This window comes from Gopherus evgoodei, chromosome 1 (assembly GCF_007399415.2).
Source record: "Gopherus evgoodei ecotype Sinaloan lineage chromosome 1, rGopEvg1_v1.p, whole genome shotgun sequence".
Classification (NCBI taxonomy): domain Eukaryota; kingdom Metazoa; phylum Chordata; order Testudines; family Testudinidae; genus Gopherus; species Gopherus evgoodei.
Genome location: NC_044322.1, coordinates 259717417 through 259742682, shown reverse-complemented (window position 1 = coordinate 259742682; position 25266 = coordinate 259717417). Strand labels below are relative to the sequence as shown.

The 25266-nt window shown below is 43.7% G+C and overlaps 2 protein-coding genes across 6 annotated transcripts in view; one reads left to right on the top strand and one right to left on the bottom strand.

Moving 5' to 3' along the window:
• The first annotated feature begins 221 nt into the window (after positions 1–221).
• Positions 222–25266, top strand: part of RAB19 (RAB19, member RAS oncogene family) — a 30171-nt gene continuing 5126 nt past the window's right edge. The window contains exons 1-4 of one of the 4 annotated variants that reach the window (XM_030544090.1): positions 222–524; positions 1114–1337; positions 3408–3591; positions 6925–7141. In XM_030544090.1, coding sequence (XP_030399950.1) covers positions 1146–1337; positions 3408–3591; positions 6925–7141 — 593 coding nt within the window. In that variant the 5' untranslated portion in view covers positions 222–524; positions 1114–1145. The other 3 variants (XM_030544075.1, XM_030544100.1, XM_030544082.1) reach the window with 3 other exon arrangements.
• The window catches only part of MKRN1 (makorin ring finger protein 1), a 28808-nt gene continuing 20709 nt past the window's right edge, over positions 17168–25266 (bottom strand). Inside the window, exons 4-8 of one of the 2 annotated variants that reach the window (XM_030544056.1) lie at positions 20542–20768; positions 19833–20047; positions 19001–19111; positions 18384–18522; positions 17168–18059 (exon numbers count right to left, since the gene is read on the bottom strand). In XM_030544056.1, the coding sequence (XP_030399916.1) occupies positions 17847–18059; positions 18384–18522; positions 19001–19111; positions 19833–20047; positions 20542–20768 (905 nt within the window). In that variant the 3' untranslated portion in view covers positions 17168–17846. The remainder of the gene's footprint in view (positions 18060–18383; positions 18523–19000; positions 19112–19832; positions 20048–20541; positions 20769–25266) is intronic. The other variant, XM_030544062.1, reaches the window with a different exon arrangement.

The following is a 25266-nucleotide window of genomic DNA, read 5'->3' as shown; positions in this document are numbered from 1 at the left end:
ACCATCAACCCGCGGCTCAGCACGTCCCGCCGGGTCTACCCGCCACTCGGAGTTTTCCTCTTTTACTGTGGCCCGGCCCCGCTTCTTGTAATAAACACACCACCCCGGCGACCATCCGAGCTAATGATCATTGACTCCTCCCACGCGGAGCCACCCTGGCTATTTAAGAAGACTCTGATGCACGCTGTAGGGAGATAAGAGATCTACAACCGAAGCAAACACAGGCTGCTCTGTGAGCGTTGGCTGAGCTCGTTTCCCATTATTCTTCCCGTAATCCACAAAGAAATATTCCGGGGAGGGGGAGACTGGGCGGGGGGCTGCTAGCTACACAGCCCTGGGGCGCTCAGCGCGTTTCCAAGGTGGGCGTTAGGGGGTGGCTAGAGGCGCTGCGTTAAGCAGCTCTCCCTGTCTCCGAACTACGTTTCCCAGCGGCCAGTGAGGAAAAGGCCAGAAGGGGCGGGCGAGGGTACAAAGAGAGCTAGCGATACCTGCTCACACAGGTACGAGAGAGGGGTGAGTAACAGGTGAGTAAACCTAGGCGGGGGAAGGGAGGCGCGTAGAATTTGGCTTGGGCGCTTATGGCTGCGTGCGGCTCAGGGCCTCGGGAACTCTCCGCGTGGTCCCCTTGGAGAAGGCAGAGCCGCCGGCCGGCGCTAGCGCCGGGTAGAAGTTCGAAGGAAACCAAGCTAAGACGGGCTCGATCCAATGCGGGAAAGGGTGCAGGGAAGACACGTGGCTTCAGCACACTCTGATTCGGAGGTGAAGCTGCGCCTTCCGGAAAGAGCGTGGGGTTGTTTTCTTTGGGTTGAAGGCACTTTGCAAGGCAGCGGGAGGGGAGGCCAGGCGAGTGGGGTTTCACCGGGCGCGCAGCTCTAATTAAACTCTGCCCCAAAGCGACTCCCGAAAGAGGCGGCAGAAGCCTTTGGCGGGGAGGAGCAGGCAAGGCGGCTCCTTGCTCCGGGGGAGAGGAGTGGCCCTCTCGAGCCAGCGGCTCTGCATCTGCCCGCTGCCCAAGCGCTCTGCAGTTTATATGACCTGCGTGGGAGGCCCCACATGCAACATGGTTGGCCATGCCCCGGAGCTCTGAGTGCTATCTCTGTTCTCTTCACTCAGGGGGGAGAGGCTGAGCCAAGAGCGGGAGGAGGATGATGCCCTTCTCCAGCTCCGGGTCGGAGGAAGCCTTCGATTACTTGTTCAAGATTATCCTAATCGGAGACTCCAACGTGGGGAAGACTTGCGTAGTGCACCGCTTTAAGTCAGGGCAGTACCACGAGAAGCAGCAGAACACCATAGGGGTGGACTTCACTGTGCGCTCGCTGGAAATCGATGGCAAGAAGGTGAAGGTTAGTGGCTGTCGTGGGCTCAGTGGTGACAGGTGACCCAGAGCAGGAGACAGTTGTGACTAAACATTGTGATCCGCACGGGGGGCGGGGACGACAATTCCTCCCTCCGCTCATGTGCCCTGCGCGGAACAAACTAGCTGCCTGCACCTGGGAATGGGGGAGGAAGAAATGGGTTGCAATGACTAGGAATCTGAGGCCTTGGCTACACTGGCACTTTACAGTGTTGCAATTTTCTTGCTCAGGGGTGTGAAAAAACACCCCCCTGAGCGCAGCAAGTTACAGCGCTGCAAAGTGCCAGTGTAAAGAGTGCCCCGCTGCAAGCTAATCCCCTCGGGGAGGTGGAGTACATGCAGTGCTAGGAGAGCTCTCTCCCAGTGCTGGTGCAGCGACCACACTCTCACTTCAAAGCGCTGCTGCAGGAGTGCTCCCGTGGCAGCGCTTTGGAGTTTCAAGCGTAGCCAAGCCCTGAGTGATATTGCAGCCGGCGGTCGAGGTGCACTGTGCTGCAAGGGTCCCCCGTGCACCTGCCTGAAACTTACCTGCAGGCAGCAAGCCCTGCCTGTTGTTTCAGCCCTGGGCAAAGCTCAGCGCATGTTGCCCCTTGAGCCCGTTGGGTGGGCTCTCTTGTGAGGAGTAGAAATCTTCTCTGGAGGGCTACAGCTCAGATACTGCTCATGCCCTCTGTGCCAGGTCACAGCAAGTGAGTGCTAACTTGCAGGTGAGGTGGGCCATCCCTGTTCCTGTCAGCCCCCATGGATGGGGAAAACTCTGTCTCCTAGTTCAAGCACAGGCTAGAGGTGGGTTTTGTTCCTAGCTCTGCCCAGATGTCCCCTTGGCCTCCAAATTCCTCATTATTCCTTGTGTCCCTCCTAAAATGAGCTGGACTCACCCCCACTAGCTCTGCTGAAGACCAGGAAAGAACTTGCCCCCATCAATGTACATATAGTATTCTAGTGTGCTCCAAAGGAACAGCAGGGTAAAACCTGAGTGCTGTCTGGCTGTATTATTTGTGCATGTATTTTGACTTATATGTACATCTAAAAACATAATAATCTTGAGGATTAACCCCGATGGAAATAGATGAGCTATTTGAAGGCTGGTTTGGGCTTGGGCCTCTCCCCCTAACCTCTGTGGTGAAGAGGATGGCACTCTAGAAGCTGAATCCAGTGATCAAGTTGGGAGACATGAACTTGGGTCTTTGCTTTCCCCAAGATCTGCAATTCCTTGAATGGCAGTGCACTCAATTCTGAGGAAAGCTGAAGAACTGGGATACTGTGGTGATTAGCACTATAGAAAAAATTAGCTAGTGCTTATTTTGAGCTTCCTCCCAGATCAGCCCTGAGTATTGGGCTATATAGAATAGACTGATGGATTTCATCCTTTTCCATACATTAGCTGCACAAGCTACTGTCTCTTTTCTTCTCTCCCACTCCTAAGGACACAACATGATAGCCCTCTCCATAATACAATTACAAACCAGTTAGGAAAAATAATTTTTCCAGAATGTCTAAGACACATTAAAGCATGGTTTGATTCTGTCTGCGTAGACCAGCCTGAATTGTGTTATAACCATGCTGCACCTTTGTTATAACATAGTTTGTCACCTCTACACAGGCAAAACCAAACCATCTTGTCAATGGGTTCACTAAAGCGGTTGTAGCTTTAGGCGATGTCTACACTCCCACGTAAATCAGCAAAACTTGTCGCTCAGGGTATAAATAAGCCACCCCCTGAGTGACCCAAGTTACACTGACCTAAACTCCAGTGTGCGCAGGAGAGCTTCTCCCACTTACATAATTGCTGCTGTTCACTGGGGGTGGATTAATTAAGTTGATGGGAGAGCTCTCTCCCATTAGCCTAGAGCATCTACACTACAGAGTTTACAGCGGCATAGCTGCTTCGGTGGAGCTGTGCTGCTATAAGATCTCTAGGGTAGCCATACCCTGAGTGTAGATAAGGCCTAGTAGTATTGAATGTCATAAATTCCAGTGCAAACTCTGAAGTGGCATTCACTAGACTTCACTAGCAGTACTTCCTTTTTTTTTTTTTTTTTTTCTCCTACAGATCCAGGTGTGGGACACAGCGGGCCAGGAGCGCTTCCGGACAATAACTCAGAGTTACTATCGCAGTGCCCATGGTGCCATCCTTGCCTATGACCTTACCAGGAGGTCCACATTTGAATCTATTCCTCATTGGATTAATGAAATTGAAAAATATGGAGCTGCTAACTTAGTCCTGATGTTAATTGGTAGGAGTCAAACTTTTTTTTTCTATTTTAGTTTTTATTTTTGATACATAACCTTAACCTCCCTCTTTCTCCCCCTCCCCCACTTCATCTCAGGCTCTAGTTACATGAATTTTTCAAAATACAGAGAACAAAATGAGTGTACTCACTTGAGCTATATTTTTTTGAAAGAAAGTGACCCATTCCTGTCTATACAGCAGAACCAAGCAATATCAAGTATTCATATCCTATTCCTTGTTTTTGCCCCATTATAATGGAAAAAACTTACTGCTAGTCTAACCAGGGCAACTCTCTTGAGGTCACTGGATATGGGCCCACTTTCAGAAATGATGAATTTAGCCCAATGGTTCCAATACAATATGCACGAGCATAACAAGTTGTCAGCGGGCAAAAATGCACCCATCTCAGACCCCTCTCTGATATTCCATATGTTTGCCTTCCCGTGTCCAGTCTACTGATGTGCACTTGCTTCTACTGCCCAGGGGGGCTGATCCTAAGTGGAAACAGGCTGGCAATGGGTACCCTCTTCCAGAGCAGGAAGGCTGCTGCCTATGTCTCCCCCTCTCTTTCCTCACAGACAAGGAGAGTGGTTGATGGGAAGCAGGGATATTCCTCCCTTCCCTCCCTCCTGCAATCAGAAGTTGTAGTTATTGCTTCTCTCATCCACAGGAAAGAGGGTTGAGCTGGCAAAGTGAGAGAGCCTCCTGCTTTTGCCTGTTCTGTTATCAGCACTGTGCTGAGAGCAGCATATTTATACAAGCCGCAGAACAACAATCTGACTTGGCCCTGTAGTTTGGCAAGGCTGGACCCCCAAGCCTTGTAGCTGTGGGATCTGAGTCCCTGCTACCACACACTTTAAAATACTATACTCCTATTTATGAAGAATTAGGTAAGTCCTTCCTAGTACTCTTCTGAAGATGTGACATGAAAAACAAGTTCTGACTTGCATGGAGCTGTAGATCTTGGTGTGAACAAGGGGCTAGGCATCACTTGAACTCTATAGCCCTTAGTCTGTTTGTTTCCATTTCAGGAAAGAAATAATAATCTATTATGCTCGACACAAATGAAGAAAGCCCTAAACTCTTTGGAAAATGTCCAGTATAGATTCAGTGTCTCAGAATAAAACATTAACTGTATTTCAAAGGCTGGTACTGCTTAGCTTTCACTTGCTACTCAAACTGTCTGACTGAATCTTTCCCATCTATTCAGTTATATAATAATTCATTCTAATGTAAATTTCTAATGCAAAATAATTTGATTCCTACCCTTTCACATTTGAAATGGGCTTGGGGAAAGAGGAGAGACATGGAAGAAAATAAACAGATACGCTATAAAGCTGGGGTGTGGCTTTTTTTATAAAGCCCTTCTAGAAAAAGATTGACTCCTGACAGTATATGTTTTGAATTTGCTGAAAAGACAACTTTCAAATTGCTCAGGGATGTTGAAACTTATCACTAGTAAAATATCATACATGCCAGGAGAATATGGAGGTTCAGGCAGGGGAAGAAAATCTCTTTTATAAGATGGATATGCAACTTTATAACCATTAAAACACATTTTATATATAAAAATAAATTAAATAGCCTTAAATCAAACTCTAGTAAGTTCTAAAGCAGTGTTTTCAGGGGTGAAAGTAACTTACAAGACTGACTGGTACTGCTGGAGTCCTGAGGGGGGCGTGGCCTCATCTGGAAGAGGTGTGGACTCAACCAGAAGGGGCAGGGCCTCTCAAGATGTAAAGGCCCTGGGGCACCGGCTGTGGCTGGGAGCCCCAGGGCCTTTAATCAACCTGGGGCTCCCAGCTGCAGAGGTGATGGGGGCAAATTAAAGGGCCCGGGGCTCTGGCTGCTGTGGAGCTCCAGGTCCTTTAAATCCCCACCGCAGCTCCGCTGCCGGAGCTACGGGCAGGATTTAAAGGACCTGGAGCTCCCGTGGCTGTGGGGAACCCCGAGCCTTGCCGGGCTGAGGCCGGGATTTAAAGGGCCCAGAGCTCCTGCCACTGCGGGGAGCCCCAAGCCCTTTAAATCTGGTCCCAGCCCAGCCACCAGAGCCACCACCGGGATTTAAAGGGCTCTGGGCTATCTGCAGTGGTGGGGAGCTCTGAGCTCTTTAAATCCCGGCCCCAGCCCAGCTGCTGGAGCCGCGGGTGGGATTTAACGGGCTCTGGGCTTCCTGTGGCTGCGGGAGCTCCGAGCCCTTTAAATCCCCACTGTGAAAGCCGGTGCTGTCCAGCACGGTGTACTGGCTCTTGCCAGTACGCCGGAACGGACTGTACCAGCTTACTTTCACCTCTAAGTGTTTTTCCTACTTTGTCTATCTGTACATTTCTGTTATCAATGGAAATATTTCCATTGGTTTGTGTGTGTACGGTGAAATTGTTTAATGACACTATTATTAGCTAGAGGTGCCTTCTGGTTTTGGACTAGGTTTTGATTTGTACTGATAGAACTGTTATACAGTCAATCTGCGTATGCATAGTTGCTGCTTATTTATATTTAAATTGTAGCTTATATAAAGCTGGCCAGCAGTGATAGGGTCATGTACCTTCTGACTTGACCTCCAAACTCCTTAATTGTAATACTGGACCTTGTTAATATCCAAAGCTGGGAAGGTATTCCCTTACCATGGGCTGAGGCTATAAATGTTCCTGTTTTCTCAGAAGACCTGAATTAGTCTAGCAATATCCCAGTATTGGTATTAGGATCTCTGCATCCACCTAAAGATATAGGCCAAATTAATTTGGTAGTACCAGAATATATATGGCTTCTGTTAATGGTCTTCTGAATGGATGTTTGATACTGGTGAGAAAATTTACCCAAATATTTGGAACACATGGAGACATGCTTTATAAGGAGCTATACTGTGCACAAGATCCTCTTGGCGTTTTATGTGTGATCACTTTAACAGCTAAGCTACCTAGAAAGAAAAAATAGCCAAATTAGAAATAACACCTGTATAGAACTGAATTCTCTAACTCAGCAAAACCTCTAAGAAGTTACAAAGTGGTAGGTGAATCCAATTCTTTCCAAGTCAGTACTCCTGCACCATTTCCCTACAGCAAGTCCAGGAGCAAGAAAATGTATTAACAATTTGCAGCATGAACTGGGTAACCTTCACCACAGGTCCCAAAAAGTTGCTGCAGTTTCCATGTACGAAACTTTCTTGGTTTTAGTGTACTGCTCACTAAAAATCTTGTTTGGCATAATTTTATTCCTTTGCACAAAATCCCTTTAAAAATAAAAATTAAAAAAAACATTGGGGAAACTAACCAATTGCATTGTTTGCATTTATACATTAGAATGCAGACCATTAATGGAAGCCTTTTTTTATTTAAAGGGAACAAATCGGATGTAGCTGAGAACCGCCAAGTCCTTTTTGAAGATGCCTGTACACTGGCAGAGAAGCATGGGCTATTGGCTGTACTGGAGACTTCAGCCAAAGAGGCCCAGAATGTAGATGAGGTGTTTATATTGATGGCAAAGGAGCTGATAGCCCGCAACACCTTGCAGCTTCATGGGGGGCATCCTCCAAACAACATCTATCTGGACTCCAGGCCAGTGATTGTTAGTCCAAGTGCAGAGAAGTCCCAGTGCTCTTGCTGATGAGATGTCTCAATCATAAGAGCTGTGAAGGTGTGGCTGATGATTTCATACGTTTCCTGTTTGGCCTCAAGCCATCATTCTAATGTATCACTGCCTTGCTGTTTTGACCTGTAACTCTCTCCAGGAGATAGGTGTTGCAATGGTCAAAAGTGCTGGATTGCCTTGAACATGGCAGTTGTTGGTACTTAAGCAAAGACTTTGAGCTGAGAGGAGAAGATTAGGCACTGCTAGCCTGAAAAGAACCGTGAAGACTTTTACTCCTAAATGGAAGCAACTGCCTTTGAATAGACTCTCTAAATAGTCTTCTGGCTGTGCCAGAGGCTGACTGTAACCAGGTTTTGTGCTGACTGTTTCCTTTAGGATACACAACCTGCTGTAGGTCAAATTCTTTGGTCTTCATAAATAGCTTTACAATGTGTGACGTGTACTTTTTTTTTTGTTCATGGCTGTTTGTCTTGCATTGCTCCAGTGTTCAGATCTCCATTCAGGGAGATGCTGATGGCAGGCCTGTGGCAGATAGTGCCATAACTTACTACCGGTATTGTGATCAAGTAGACAATGCTGCCACATCTGTCTTCCTCCCTTTGCCAGACAGCTTAGCCTCCATCCCTATTGCTTGCATAACAGCCAGAATAATCTGACTGGTATGCCAGTGGGTCTAGCGGTACCCCCAAGATTTTTTCCCCAACTTCAAGGGGTGGGAAGAGCTGCCTTCAGTCGTCATCTGTGGTCTTTCTGCTGACACTGACTAGTACCAGGGCCACTTTTTGGTGCTTGCTGTTGTGATATAGACTCGCTAGCGAAGCCCCTTCCAAGCCACTAGTAATGGCCAGAATTCAAATTAGAGATGAAAGATTCCCTATTATTACTAATCCCTTGCTTAAACTGAAGGGATGATTTTTAGTCAAAAGCCTATCTAAAATAGTTGCTGGTCAGATTGTGGCAATGACACCATAGTTTAGTCTTAGAACTCAAAGATAGCTTTCAGGCTTCTGTACAGCTGCTTAGACAGGCAGAATGGCTCACTAAGTAATTGATTTTCAGCAATGGAGCAGGATGGGGATGCCCTTAGAACTGCTATTGGGTGGCATTTTTCAGTAAGACATTGAAACCAGTATTGCGGCCAACAAAAGCTGGCCAATCGAACTTTTGTATCGTGAAGCTTCTCTTCAGCAAGGGAGTACGTTTCCTGTCATGACAGCTCAAAAGTATGCTTTGCTTTGCAAATTGATTCTCTGTAAACTCAATTTCTTCACTGCTTTGGAAGATTTCTAATGAGAAATTTGAGGGGAGAGCTGCTAAAATGGTCGGTTGTGTTAACAGTGGACACATTTCTACCATTCCTGACAAAGAAGCTTCTGCTACCATAGGTCTCCTACTCAGTTTATTGGAAGACTCCAGGATACTGTTCCTTTTAACTCCATAATTTCTAACTAGGGGTTGGGGGAGGTGAAATAATACCAGTTTTAACCCTTTTTGAGAAGATTGCCCAAGGGATACTCAAAGCATAGCCCTAAAAAACCTTGGCTGTGTCCCTCTGTACTCTACTCAAATGCCTCTTTAGTTATGCTGTCACTGGTGAATTACAAGCTAGAATTCCCACTTTATTACAATAAAATACAGACTTAGTCATAATGCACAGGAGCCAAAGAATTAGGTGTGTCAGGTTTGATAAACTGCCTTTGGTATCTTAAGGTTCACACCTTCTTCTCTGCTTTTGAATAACAGGTGGCAGAATCTCTCCTTTATGAAAAAGCTTGTCTGATCAAGCACAAAGAATGTTAAACATTGACTTTTAGACTGAAGGCTTGTGGTTTGTTTGGCATATATTTAAACACAATGAAACTTCCTCTGGCCCAGTTTCTTCTCGTGTTTGTTAAACATAGCTGTTAACATGCCTAATATTAGCCATCATGCTGTTCTATGAACTAAGCTGAAGTGATGGGGGATTCCCACTACTGGCTACAGACAGAGCACTCACATTTACCACCTGCTATTTAGCCTACATTTACCATGTCAGCCTAATACTTATCTGCATAATTCTATTCCCCCTGGCTGGGTAGACCTAATGGAAAGTTATAGCCTATGTTGGTTGTCATTAGTTACACCAAATATGCTCCTTCAATCAGCCTATCCAGCCTCTTTACCATTCCCTCCTATTTAACTTCTCAGTGACTAGGGGCCTAGGATCGAATGCAGACTTAGTTGAACAGAGAGGTAGTACTGCTCCCTCTGCTGTAATATGGTGTTTTAACAATCCAAAAATCACTCACGTTTTGGGGCTGGTACAGTGATCGATGCTTGCTCATCTGACATTACTTAACAGTGTAAAGGCAGGGGCTGTAGTGGTTTTTTTTGTTTAATTAAAGCATTCCCCCATGCTCTGCATGCAAATCAAGTCCCACTTATGTGAGAGTCCACTTACACCTTTGTGCAACTTTCCCTTCTAAAACAGCCTTAATAAAATAAAAACAACCAAAAACCATTTACCCTTGTGCACTTTATCTGGCCTCTTTCTTTTGATAGCCAAGACTGATAAGCCAGTCCACAAAAGTTACCATGATGAGTAGCCTTTCTTAATACTTCTCTTGTGCTGATAGAGTGGCTGGAGACTAGGTACCTACCAACAAAGGCTGCAGGACTGTTTGTTAGAGAAGCCCCTCAATGCTTGTCAGTCCATTTGCTAGGTTAATTACATGTCCCTGCATACTTCCAGCACTACTGGACCTATTGTGACTTCCCCAACCTGATATTCCACTAACCAGTAATTTGTCTGGTGTAGGCAGCTTCCCCAGGGCTAATGCTACTCGCTTTGCCTGAGGGAATAAATCTGACAAGAGTGGTCTCTTCTCATCAAGAGGTTCTGCAGCATTGTTCTGTGCACCGTGTGAAGAACACTCACTGGTCTGCAGTTGTTGTTTCACCTGGCACAGGTTCCCCTTCCCTCTACCTTGTAGAGGAGGGAGCAGAGCCTTTTTGCATGAAGTGAGTGCATGCCATTTCCTATTGGGGGACTCTTGGCAAGTCTGCAGTAGCTCAAGCAGATAATCTTACCACTGAGAATTCAGCTTAGCCTCCATTTTGGGATGATATTAAGGAAAAGGCTACTCTTCCCTGGGAATTTCAGGAGTTTTATCCCATCTCCCATAATTCCACTGAACCTTCTACTCAGACTCCCTTTTGAAATCTCTCCCAAGCTCTTGACTAAAGTAATCATGCTGGGTCAGAGCCCAATGGGCAATGTGTTTAACAACACTTTTCTGTGCATTCATACTCAGCAATGTAGTAAAGTGCAAGAGGATTCCTAATGCACAAGCCCTACTGGGCAATATTAATGATTACAGAATATTTTCCAGTATAAATTAAACCATAACACTGAGAAACTTTATTGAAAATGGAAGCTTAGATTCTGGGACACAAAAGGCACCCAGCAGAGGAAAAATAGGTATCTGCCAAATTAGAACAATTTAACTCTTATTTAGCACGTGTCTCCCTAAAAAGCACATGGGTATATAGCCTGGGCCAAGGCAAGGTGATTTTTCTTTTAAACTGCTCTGGGATTCTTTGTATTTGTTCCACTTCCCACTCCTACCATCTGTAAATGTATTGTGTTTAACATCTCCATTAACAAGCAGGTAGAAAATGAGGCTAGATATTCATGGTGCCATTTCACAAGCTTGCTGGTATTTCATGTCCTCTAGTTAAAAGCCCTCTTAGCTACTGAAAAGATGGACAGAGCCTAATTTTGTTAAAAACCACCTTTAAAATCCCATAAAACTAGTTTCAAGTGACTGTTACACTCACTAACATCAGACTTTTACACTGGTGTCAGCTGAGACTGTTTGAAAGAAACCTATGGTTATCAGTGGTGTCCATAACACATCAACTGCAGTATGGCCAATCCTGAGCACTTAAAAGTGAGTCAGGGCCCTCAAAATATCATGATTGGCTTAAAAGCTACAAGTATTAAATGTGGGGTCTTTTTACTTGCTTTCTGGCTTTTGAATGTTTAGGGTACGCTCATGTTTTCAAGATTTTTTTTTCCACAACAATGAGGAACAGAACTTATTTTGAAGTGGGGTTTATAATGAAAGCTGAGAGGCTCATGTACTCACTGTAGGAGCTGGGGCTGTCAAACATAAAATATTACAAGATTTAGAAATACTGCAACTCTTCTTCCAACTGCAAGAGTCATGTCAGACCAGTCGACAGGAGAGTCAAATGCTACCCAGAGTCATGCTTTAAAAGGTTTTACGTGGAATAATGACAAACATTTTTATATCCCCATACAGACAGGGGCCTCGAGCTTTCAGGGTCTGTTTACACTGGGCAATTAACAAACTGATTACACTTATAGCTTAGAGCATCATCAATCTTGAAATTTTCAGTAAAAACAGGTTAGGCCACCAAAACCCAGTTCTATATAACTGCTCTGTTTTAATTGAACTGGTTTAAAACTGGGTAGAAAGTTCCCCTTAGGAGAGCCTAAGGGTACATTTTTTTTTTCAAAGGCACATAAGTGAATTAGGATCTTAATTTCCTTTTTAAAAAGGAATTAGGAGCCTAAATCTCACTGGAAGTCAATATTTTAATCTTACGTTACTAGGCAGTAATATGGTTTTTATAAAACATGGTATAAAAAGAGTAAACACTACCTATAATGAGATTTAAAATAGCAATATTAGCTACTTCCTGGAAGAAGTGTTTACAAGGTAGCTGTAAATTAAGGCTGTACTCCATTACACCTGCCTGCATCAACATTGTCTATAGTATGAAACTGAACCATTACTGATTGCAGTCAGTCTGGGTTCGGTGTCCAAAGGACAAACTATGTTCAGCAAGCCAAGGCCCTAGTGACTTAATTAAACAAAATTGACAATGCAGTCAGTGGTTTTTTAAAAAAAAATTAAATATAGCTGCCACACCAAAAGTGGAAAAAAATATCTAGGGACCTTGGTCCAGAATTAAGATTAGTTTACTGCAGAGTATTCCGGGAATTGAGCGTAATTCAGCTCGTGTTCACACACAAAACAGAATACCACGATGCACAAGCTGTGCCATCCCTGTTGCAATTTTACTTGTTTGGAAGAAGATTCACCTCAATTATGTACATGCTTGAGGTCACTACACCATTCTAATGCAATTAGACTGAAAGAATGGACATTGCAGTTGCAAGTGATCCTTACAGCACAATCCCACAAGACTCAGCAATCTCTGGAGTCACTACTCTTTGCCTTTACTCCCATTCTGATGATTTTTCCAGGTTTGAGCTATTGCAGTGCTGATTAGCAATGCATACATACAATACTTATAAAAGAAAACTCATACCCATTTCAGGATTATTGCTTAAAAAGAAAACAGATATTGCCAGTACTTCTATATCCTGGGAAACTTCCCAAAATCTGAGAATTTCTGAGTAAAATGTTTCAACTTGGGAAATTTGGAATTTTCATTCAAAACCTAAATAATCCTCGGAAAATTTCATAGGAAGCAAAGACTTTCCAAATCTCAAAAATCCCGGGAAGTTTTCATAAAAAGTAAAATATTTGCGCTTCTTTTAAATTTCCCTCAAAATATGTTCTTCCATTGGTGAATATTTGTCACGTGATTTTCATAATTGGCCTGTGCTGCTCTCCTGTTGGTGGTGCTTCAATGTACTATATCATGACGGCACAAGTGAAGAGACAAGTGCACACATGCACTCACAACAAACCAACCTCAGCAACACGCTGGCTGGTGGGTAATGAGATGGTTATCAAATTTATCTTCTCGATAAGGTTTCTTCCAATAATTAAATATATTGCAATATTTACTGATTATGATTCGTTTCTTGGTCATTAAATCTCTAAAATTTTGTCTTTCGTGCTTGCAGTTGCACAGAGAATGTGGACCAGAGTATTCGGCTGTTCATAAATTTGTAACAGCACCTTCCTCCAGGCAAATATTAAATATCTTTGCCTACGGTGTTAGGTAATAATATATATGTTCCCTTCGATTTAAATATAAATTGAAATATACATTATACTAATTATTGCACTCCATTATTTCAGAGATCTCTTTCCATTTTTTATCTAACAAAGGCTGGTGAGAAGATTTGGGAAATTTTCAGCGCTAGGCTGGGAAAAGTTAGCCTCACGATATAGAAGCACTGGATATTGCTATGCAATATCATTTCATTTTACAAAATGTATGATATATTAATATGTTAAAATGCTATTTAACAAAATATATAGCACCTGTCCCACTGTGGTTTGCTATGGCAAATCATCCTGCTCCCAGGACCTAAATTTCCTGTAAGCTGCATGGTCATGCAGCCAGCAGGCTAGCAAGGGCCACACAGGCAAGGAGAAGCACCCCCTTCCCCTGGCCCAGCCCAGCCCTGCCCCGCCAGAGCTTCTGGAGAGAGGAGCCCCTTCCTTGGCGGAGCCCCACCCCACCAGAGCTGCAGTGGCTGGGAAGAGGACCCCCTTCCCCAGCCCAGCCCCACCCACCAGAGCTGCAGCAGCCAGGGAGAGGACTCTCTCACCTGGCCCCGAGCTGCTGTGGCGAGAGAAGGCTGTGGGGAGTTCTCTCCCCCTGCCACAGCCTACACCTCAAACCCCTGAGCCCCACCCGAGCTCGCACCCATCCACCCCAACTCTCTGCCCCAGCCTTGAGCCCCATCCCCTGAACCTCATCTCCAGCCCCATACCAGAGCCCTCACCCCCTGCACCCAACCCTCTGCCCCAGCCCTGAACTCCCTCCTGCACCCCAAACACTTCATCCCCAGCCTCACCCCAGAGCCTGCATCCCCATCTAGAGCCCTCATCCCCTGACACCCCAACCCTAGCCCTGAGCCCCTTCCCACACTCCAAACCCCGTGGCCCCACCCCCATCACACATCACCTCCATATTGGTGCACATAACAAAATTCATTCCGCACATGGACATAAATGAGAGGGAACACTGTGCCAGGACCTATGCTGGAATATTTACCCACATACGAACAACTTTATACTATGTGGGAAGGGTTGTGTCAAGTGAATCAATGTAAATTTCCATCCCATAATTATTTAGCAGAGGTGAAATTTAGAAGAAGGAACATGGCTGTGAGAGAAGTTTTTCTAATTCCAAGTTTTCATTGGCAAGATTATGCCTTGAAGCATGAGAGTTTATACATTTTTATCCTGAATTACTGTGGATGTTATTAGTCTCATCTATTTCTGAATGTAAAACTTTCTAAAAAAAACAAACAAACAAAAACACACACACCCCCCCACTGTAGTAGCACATTTCACAGATCAATTTTGTTTACAAACATTTCCGCTTACCATTTCAAAATCTGTTGCCTTTCAATCTTATTGAAATTCCTCTTACTCTTGTATGCTGAGAAAGTGTACATACAAGCCAATGATTGTTTATACCATTTTTTTTTTGTATACATATCCTCTTAGCCTCTTAGCTCACATATCCTCTTAGCCTCTTCTTGAAGACTGAATCTGTTGCATTGCTGGCCCCATCAGAATTCAGTCAGAATCAGAGTTGATTATAAACAAGTCTGGTTATTTATTAATAATCAGACCCATTGCCAGCCAAGTTCAAGTGGAGAGGCTGTGCAATGATACAGGAAGGCACCTTCCCTTGGGAAAATAAAACAGGTACAATTGCTTGCATTTTAAAAAAAATAGGAACATTTCATAAGAAAAAAAAAATCAGAGAAAGGAAGTGCCTACCTTGTATTGAGCTGGAATTCTGTACTAGGAGAACCTGTCTGTGGCCAGCTAGATTCTGTTGATATACCAATGAACGAGCACCCAAAATAACCCAAGTGCCCAATTGCATCTGATGTGAGATGCAGAAACAAATGGTGCATGAGACTATTCAAAAGCCAAAATCAACATCTTTCAGTGCACACATCTTATTCTCAATGGAAATAAAAGCATACTATTCTATCCCTAACCCCTGCAGAGAACATTGGTCTCCCTCGTTCCTTTCCTTTGCACAGCCAAGTCTGCTACCTCCCTGCCTTCCCTCTCAACACTTCCTCCTCTCCCACAACACATCTTACAGTCATTTTTTTGTTGTTAAAATAACAGTCTGTGCACATCTGTAAATGATTTGGCACCTAGCTTTCTAAAGGAAAGTTAATTTGTCCATGTTTGATTCTGCTTTCTCTCCATTAAATCTTTTTTTCCTCCTCTCTCATTTCCTTCCAAAACTGTTGTTACTCTTCTGCTGCATCCTTCCCTATTTCTCCTATGCTTTCATCTCCCTGACCTAGCTCTGTATCCTTTTCCTCAACGCTGCCTGGCCTCTACCACCCCCACACTTCTCCCTCCTGTTTGGGATCTGTGCACTCTACTAGCCACCTCATAATGTCTGGATGCAGGATAAGGTATCTGGATAGTCTAAGACAGTAGGTCTCAAACTTTTTGTTTACTTGTGACCCCTTTCACATCGCAAGCCTCTGAGTGTGACCCCCCCCAATAAATTAAACACTCTTTTAAAATATATTTAACATCATAAATGCTGGAGGCAAGTGCGGTTTGGGGTGGAGGTTGACAGCTCACGACCCCTCATGTAATGACCTCGCAACCCCGAGAGCTCCCGACCCCTAGTTTGAGAACCCCTGGTCTAAGACCAGTTTCAACAGTACTCACCTCTTCCTTCATCCCTGCCCCCACAGTTTGAAAACATTTTCACAGCTGTTTACTTAAGTATCTCCCGATTCCCAGTGACAAAGGTGGTTTACAATGTAATATACACAGTGGCCCGTAAAGGAGCATGTGGTCTACCAGGAAGTAATTAGCGTACAGTAGTGCTTTGAGTTCTCTGGATAAACAGTACTAAGTACAAAGTATTATAGCAGGCGTTTATTACCCACTGACACCACAAGCAATATTGGATGTGCATGTTATAAAATGTACAGCCCAGAACAAACTGACAGAATTGAGCTAGTCTTAGAACTCAATTCTGAGAAGGAAAACCACCTCTTATCACTCAGTGGTAATCCCAAGCACTTTCATAGTTTGGTGGTCTCAGCTGCCTTTATTCATAAAATGTTCTCTCTTTATATATTATAGAATTTCCTGTTTTGCATAAGGGTGTTGACAAGATACAATTGTGTATTAATGCTGCAACATGACTACGGCATTGCAGAGGACTCAGTAATTAGTAGTAACCAGACTAGTTTACACTAAGGGCATACAAAGAGAGGCTGAGATCTAGAAAGTCTCAGCTTAAAGAAAGAACAGACTTCTTGTTTAATTGTTTGTTTGTTTTTTATTTCGGAAAAGTGCTTCTTACAAAAGGTAGCTGCAAAACAATGCATCAGAGCTCAGCAACAACTTCTTATTCCATTTTAAAAGTGAAAGGAGAGGCTGTCTCAGGGCAAGAGAAGCAGAAGAACAGATCATGGGGCATCCATGAGTCATTAAAAGAGCAGCAATAATTTAATGCAAGGTGAAAATTCCTGCATTGGAGCTTTGGTGGCAAGATATGAGCTCTTATCAATGGAATTCTATCTTGCTATTGCATGACTGCTAGATCTTTTCTAGGTAACCCAATAACTCACAAGTTCGCAGCTCTTTCAAGCAACTGGCATAATTCAGATGGGATATGAGCCAGGAGAGCCTTGAACCAACTAAGTAGTATAGTGATTTCCTGGATAAGCTCATGGCTTGAGTGGTTATCAATGGTATAAAACCATGTGAGCAATGCAATTAAGGGATCCCGACTTGATGTTCTACTGGATAACAATATGGTGAGAACCCTCTTCTGGCTCACCAGGTTCCTACTTTTAGTCAGTCCCTATAATATACATCAGAGAGAGCTGGTGTACTAAGGAGTGCCAAGTTATACCTGACAGTTAAGACCATTGCCACAGACTGGGCTGAGACCACTAAACCAGTTTCGTGTCCAATTGGAGACTATAATTCGTGCACCAAAAGGGGAGGAGAGTTAGTTTTTGGTTTTTTAAACATATACAGAGTCTCCCAGCCCTTGAGATCCAACTCTGCGTTTATTTGTTTATACACATTGAAAGTTCTCCTTTCACGTACAAACACATTTTCCTTTCATGCTAAACACAGTAAAAACCTGGAACATTCGCACCTGGTTCTGGTTACACAGTAGTAATAGTAATGTGCAAGTAAACAAGAGACCAAAACCACAAATGAAGATGTGTACATGAGGGGGTTGGAACAGAGCTGAAGCCAGCAAGAAGTACATGTGTCTGGCCTAAAATCGGAAGTATTGATTTGAAGTCCACAGCAGAAAAAGGCCACTGGCCAATTTATATCCCCCACTGCATGGCCACTGCTCTCATTTTTGTATCTGGGCTCTTCAAGATGAGTGTGGAAGTCCTGTAAACACTTTAACCCTGGAACTGGGTGAATCCTGTCGGGAACACAGATGAAGCAACAAACCTAAGCTAACTGTTTGACAGTTAATTCATTTTACAAAAACTAACGTTTTAAAGATTTCTTGTTATTTGTTTAAACAGAGAAAAACAAACACTCCTGGGGCAAGGGGAGGAGACAGACCCTGGGTAAAAGTTATTACAACAGCACCTGGAATTGATAGGCCTGCCTAGGAGAAACACAGGCACTGCCACAACACCACAGGAAAGAGCTACTGCCTGTGCTGAGCAGACAGTCCAAACTCCGCTGACAGGTGCTATAGATCCAAGTCATAATAATCTTCCAGCTCATCATGAAACAAGTCCCACTCATCCTCGGAGTCTGTCAACTCATCATCACCTCCTGCTGCCAAAAGCATGAGCAACATCTCGCCGAGCTCAAAGGTCACAACCTCATCCTCATCGTTCTCGAAGGGATCGCTGCTCTCCCTCTCCTCAATGAATTCCCAGAACCGATTCCTTCGCTGGGCCTGCAAGGGAACACAGTTATTGCTCTTGTGTGACCGAGAGTTACAAGATACATATGCTCAGCTCCCAGGCATAGAACATGCAGCTAGTCATGCTTCACAATGGGATCTGCATTTACTCCTATCATAGCTGATCACCAACACTTCTTCAAGATACAGGTGACATTAAGAAATGTGTCTCTTCCATAGTCTCCCCTTCATCACTTCCATTCTTTGGACCACTCTCCCCTCCAATCCACTACGTATGTTTTACTACATAAGCAAATCTGAGGCATTCACACCTTTTCCTTCCCTCTTCCAAAAAAGTCTAAAAGCAGTGAGACTTACCCTATATCTACTCGATGTTCCCACTTTCTGTCTCTGTGGCTCCTCTCGGCGACCATCGGGATATGCATGTTTGTAAAAACAGTTCCCTCCAAATGGACAGCTCCCACGGCCTTCATCAAAATACCTGCATGGCTTGTTGCTGGAAAGGAAAATATCGCAACCCTTACTCACAGCAGAGCCACTCAGAATTCAGTATTGCATTTGCTTATGGTCCAGGGGGTCTCTTTAAATATGCACCATTTGCTGCTGACGCCATTTTATCAATAAAAATACATACACAGAAATGATGTATTACACTATGTGCATACCCAACAGATGTGCGCGTGGGTAGATGCATGCATAGGGAAGTTGATGACTCTCAGTGCACAAGTTTACTACCTTATGGCTGTATCAATTATGTATTGGGTGGGTAAGGAAAAGCTTGTGAGGTCAATAAGTACATAGGAAAGCTAGGTGACTGTGTGGATGCATGCATCTGCGGGTGGATAAGTAAGGATGCACTCACATGTGTGGGGGTGGAAAGGAGGTATGAGAGGGCTTTAGATAAACACCCTTGTTCTCCAGGTGTGCCCTTATCTCTGCAGTCTTAACTTGATAAAAGGCTGCAGCACTCGTACCTCATTGCCTCCTTGTATTTCTGAATGAGTTTCTGCTTCTCTTCCTTCTCCTCCACCCAGTACTCACTTGGAATGACAAAGTTAGATGTGATCCGACATTCTGGGCAGGACCTGGGGAACGAAGAGACTGCACTGCAAAATTCCACATTACAGGGGCGCTCTGTCCTATTATAAAACATACCATGGCACATATCCCATCTTTAAAGATGTATCCTATTGTGCCTGGGCACTTACTGCCAGGACTTTATACTTTTTCAATTTACGTTCTCTTTTGCAGAAGACACCCTAAACTCTTCCTCTTCTTTCAGAACTCAACTCAGCAGCTGATCATTTTGTCTCCATAGAACTTGAGGGGAAAAAACATTTCACACAGACTCCTTTTTCTTTAGATTTAGATAAATTTATTTTTTGTAGTTTTGTTTGGTTTTTGTATTTGTTTGCTTGGGTTTCTTTAGAACACCTTAAAGAGGATATGGGTCGGTGGCTGGCTAATTAATCAGGGCAGTGAAAAGATAGGAAACATACATTCAGAACTGGTTAATCTGTTTTCACCATCTAATCTGGGTGCCTGAAACCTTTAAATGGTAACTAACTGAAGACAAAACATGACTTTCATCCAAACAAGTGGATTTTGCAAACTAATCTAGATTAACTAGGTCAGAGTGTAAATACAAACAAAATGCTACCCCTGGAAGATGACTTCAATTCTGGATTAACGTTAGTTAGGATGCATTAAATGCAGTCTTTGTGGGGGGACTTTGTTGCAAGTTGTCACAAGACACTAAATTCTTCCCATGTAACAAAGCTCAATCAAGATGGGGAAGTGCCTCACTTTATAATCTTGCTCTCAAATTGTTTAGCGCTCCTCCACTTCCGGATGCATTTGAGACAGTAAGTATGGTTGCAGTTGGAGAGGATCCCAAAGCGGCGCTCGCTGGGGTTGGCTTTTTCATATACCACCTCCATGCAGATCCCACACACCATGTCTTTACTACGCTGGACGGCAAATGAGAGCTCCATGTCCTTCTCATGAGCCTCAATGCAAGACTGAAGAGGAGAGAGAGAAAACCAGCCTGTAATCTTGTGCACTATTTAATAGGTTTTAACTCACTAGTTTCATCTTAAGTTTATTCTCCCCACATTCTAAACTAAAAAGAACAAACCAACTGGGAGGTTCAGGTCCTCAAAAAACAAACAGTCTTTTAGGTAATAGGAGGCAATGGTCAACGTCAAGTTCAGGCTCTTTTCCAAGAGCCCAGGCAGAAATAGCTGAACTAAAACTTCACAAAAAGTGACCTAAGTGAATATTAGTACAGTTATACAGACTTTGTCCTCAGTGCAGACAGGGTCCAGCTTCTTTTAAACAAAGCTGCTTTGAAAACAGCCTTGACCAGGAAATAGTTCAGTTTGCAATGTGAACCTTCTTGTTAACTGACTGACTTGTATGCAGTCAAATTCAGAAGAAAGGGAATGAATGACCAGTGATTGCACAAGGCAAGGGAGTAACTTGAAGCTATTCAACAAGCCATTCATATGCTTACCTTTATGTGTTGGGATCTCTGGGCAGCATCAACTGGATGTAGGACCTGCAACCCACACATGTCACACACATCCCCATGGATATACACGCAGTTCTCTCCGTAACGACATTCTCCTACTGCAGCGTAGGGGCACAGTTGCTTCTTCATCTCCACATTTGCTTGCTGCTTTTCATACTCTTCCTCAATTACCATTCCCTGCAAGGGTGTTTCGATGCAGGAAGGGGCAGCTGCAGGGGGAAGTTAGAGATGGTATATGTGTTACATTTGAGGGCTAGGGTTTGCAATGCATGCTTTTCAGCTATAAAAACTTTGGGTAAACCAACTCAGTTTATCCAAGGAACATAACAGAAAATGCACAAGGCTTGCGTCAATAAATCCCTCAAAACCTCACCCTGAAATGATTTAGCAATTTCTTCACCCCAGAAGGAAACAGTTTCAAATCTAATTTTCTCAGCTCTTAGTATAAGCAAGGCAAGACAATCAGTGCATTAGTGGTGAGATTCAACTTCATCCAACAGGACAAGGTCAATACTAAGAAAACTGACCAATTCTGAAAGTTGGTAAATACTCTTGTGGGTCAACCATGCTTGTAACAAGGTTTGGATCAAGTAAGAACTGAATTAAATCATGCCAAAAGTAGGTTAACAACCCTGTCCCTCTTGCTTTTTGAACCAGTTCAAAAGTGATTTACACAGGCTGAAACAAGCTTCAGTACATGGTGGTTAAACTCTTGTGCTTCAACCACTAAAACTGGTGTTTTGTCCCTATACAGCCAACACGCAGGCCCTGTAGAAGAGGAAGGATACTTACCAGAAGGACTAACTTGGAGCTCCAAAAATACTGCCTCAACAGATTCTTATGCTAATGAGTCATGTTAGTTAGCATGCTGTTGCACAGGCTGCAGTTCTTAAGCAGTTAGTTGCTGGGGCGGCTTTCACTGCTGGACTCATAAGAAATGTTCTAGAACAGAGGATATAAGAATCCTGCCCAAGTCTCTTACTACTGTGGCAAATCTCAAATCCCCCTTCTGAAGTGTAAGGAGGGATAATGAGCATGGATTTGTTGAGATCATACCTGCAGAGAATTCTGATCACAGGTAAGTAATCTTTGTTTCCTCTTCATAAATTGCCTCGGCTGTTCTTCATTCTGGGGAGAAGAACTAGCAGCATTAGTCCCTCAGGAACTAGCTGAAACAGTGATTAAAGGACTGAAGGACTTTTGTTCCTAAACGGCCACATGATTTGTCCTGGTCATCAAGAGAACAGCACTGAGTAAGCTTGTGAATTAAAATTTAAAGAAAATGCTCTCCAAATTCCTAAATAGTTCTACAGACTAAATTAAATTGGCAGTGTTGCAGCAAGCCTAGTAAAAGGAGTCTCAAGAGCTTTTGATTAGCAGGATTCCTGCCTGGTCATAAATTGAGCTGAAAACCATATCCATTTGTCTACTCTCTCTGGGCTGAGATGGATTTCTCTTGGGATTTCTCCCTTTATGCCAGGAACCTACAGGATGATTTGTGAAGTGGTATAACTGAATTTCCCTTTATCATCCAAATTATGGAATAACCTCACCAACTCAGTCATAAGACAAAAAAAGACAATGGTTCAGTTTAAATGACAACTGAGATGCCACTTTAACTGTGGAAAAAGATAATCCAAGATTTGATATGGGAAAGAGAAAACAATCCAATATAAAACAAAGAGGACAGGATCCGGAGGCTCTTTCCTTAAAGGAATGAGAAACATTTCCACCTTAGGGTATAAGATTTCCAATGGACGGCTTATAAGATTCTAATGTAATTTGCTGCACTTCTTCCAAGAGCAATCTTCATCTACTAAACTCCAAGATGTAAAATGCCAGAGGAAGGAACTATGGATCTGGGTGCAGGTTCAATCTTCCCTTGTGAGATAACAGGTCTGGAAAAGTAGAGAAGAATCACCTGTTGCTCCTCTGCCAGAATGAGACCTAGAACCAGAACTACTTTATAATCTGGTACTACAAGAATTGTGTGTTGCCTCTTGCATCTTCTCTTTAAGAACCACAGGCAAAAGAAGAGAAAAAACTAAGGTCTCCACCCCCATAGAGCAAAAAAGTATGGGGCAGGCATCACTGCTTTTGTGCAAATTGTCAGGCATTTGGTATTCTCTGCAGAAGCAAATAAGTATTTCTGGATGCCCCCACTTCAAGGTAAATTGAAGCACAAATGGCTTACTTTAAAGATCAGTCATATTGATCCTGGCTCAGCTTGTTTGCTATGGATTTTTTTTTGCCCCAGGCAAGTGAAAGACAAAAGAATGACTTAATTCTCAACTCACTAATCCCAAGGAATTGCTTTTTAACAAAGAGCAAGCTCTCCAGTTGCTCCCCTTCTTCAATCCTCCATGCATCATGATACTACATTGGGATGAAGGGACCTCCGTTGGCATCTGGTTGCCAGAGTACATGTAACTCTCCTTGGTGAGCAAAACAAAATTTAATCCAGCAGGCTGTTGAGTGAGCCTGCAAGCTATTCTTTCATCTGCATCAGGGGAAGGAAGCAGCTTTCAAGATGTTTACAATGGAGAAATAGGGTAGATCCTGGATCATGAAGTTTTCCCCTCCACACTGCTTGGCTGTTCTTCTCAGCCACTCCACAGACTAGTTTGGTGCCCTCAGCATGGCTTGCCTCACTCATTAGGAAACACTGGGTTATGGTGATATACCTGTGCTGGAAGTGAACTGCCAAGCTCGAACCTCAAGAGTATTTCCTGGGTGTTTGCTACTCCAAACATACATGAAGCATACAACTCGAAGACCAAGGCTTCTACACCAATCCTGAGGAAAAGCATTTTTGCTTTTCAAGTTATTGTGCATAATTTTCCATTAAAGCTTGAATCTTGAACTTTACAGATACAACCTGGAAGCTCTGAGATACAGATGTCTTCTTAAGGTCACTTTCAGAACATCACATGTATGAGATATATTGTTAGCAGCACACAACATTATCTTTAGCAGTTTCCTGACATTCCCAAGTAACAGCTTTCATTTCTCTTGGTTAACAATAATATTCCAAGAAGGGCAGGAGGTTGGACTAAAGGTGCAAATCATAATTTTGCTTTAACACTCTGATAAATGGCAATCTTCATTAAGAACCAACAAAAGAACACAACTGCATTGGCTCTTATCCATTTGACCTAGTGTCCTCAAATTATTTTCCAGAGGTGCTGATCTTACAGCCTTGGAAGACCTGATCATCTTGTCCAAATAATGGCTGTCAAAACCAATTGAGAACCTGGAGTCAGGCAAGTCCTTGTGGGCCTGAAAAAGGTTCTTTGCTTGTGAAACAAATGGCTAGCTGCAACAGAAGCTTTTTTGTAGATGCCATTAGGCACACTAATATTTCCCTCTTTTGATTCCCAGGGCTAGATTTTTAAAGCTAGCTATCTTTTAAAGCTATCTTGGCACCTAAAAATGCAGATAGTCCTCTTTGAAAATCCCACTAGATGCTTATCTGCAGCTTTATGTGCTGGATATCTTTAAAAATCTCTCAACATACTAAAGATTTTGTCTTTTCCTGAATTGCATATACAAAAAGTTCTCAAGAGTCTAGTATCATTGGCATGTATTAAAACAAGAAGAAGCTGGGCTATATTCCTCATGCAACATGGTAGGGTAGCCCTGCCTGCTGGGGGTGGGGGGTGATAGCTCCCAGAATCGTGGTCATGGGAGCAGTGCTGCGCAGAGCCACTTGCACACCCCCTGCAGCAAACAGGAGCTGCCCCAAGTAAGCGCTCTGCACCTCCTGCCTGCCCCAGCTGTGAGTCTCCTCCTGCACCCCCACCTTGAGGCCCTCCCACACCCTAACTCCCTCCCAGACCCAGCACCCCCAGTCCTGAGCCCCAGGGGGTAAGCCAGGGGCATCTCCCCACCACTGTTCAGTATTGTACAGTATATAATGCCTTTTGTCTGCCCCCCCAAATTTTCCTTGGAACCTAACTCCCCACATTTACATGAAATCTTATGGGAAAATTGGATTCTTTTAACATTGTTTCACTTAAAGTTGCATTTTTCAGGAACATAACTACAATGTTAAGTGAGGAGTTACTGTAATTGCATTAGAAATTTACCAACCTCCATCTTAAAACTAGTTAGATTGTTAGTCCCCATTGTTAGCTCCCTACTGGAAGGCTGTTCCAGAACATCACTCCTCAGATGGCTAAAAATCACGTTCTAATTTCCAGCCTGAATTTATGGGCAGAGCTATCCGTTTGTTCTTATGTCAGCATTATCCTTTAGCTTAAATAGCTCTTCTGCCGTTTAACTCCCCCAGCCCCTGCAATGTATTTACAGAGCAATCATAACCCTTCTCAGCCTTAATTCTTTTAGGCTAAGCAAGCCATGCTCTTTTGGTCTCCCCTCATAAGTTAGGTTCTCCATTCCCCTGCTCATCCTGGTAGCCCTCCTCTGCACCTGTTCCAATTTTCTCTCTCAAAAAAACCACAGGTGACCAAAATTGTACATAGTACAGATAAGGTTTTACCATCGCCTCTAATATTTCTCATCTCTACTGGAAATACCTTGCCTGATGCAATCCTAGGATTGCATTTGCCTTTTTCACCACCACATCACACCGATGGCTCAGTCATCATGTGACTGACTAATACACTCAGGTCTTTCTATCATTTCCACCTGATGTAGGGTGACCATATTTCCCTATGCTGAATACGGGACACTTGGTAAAATTAC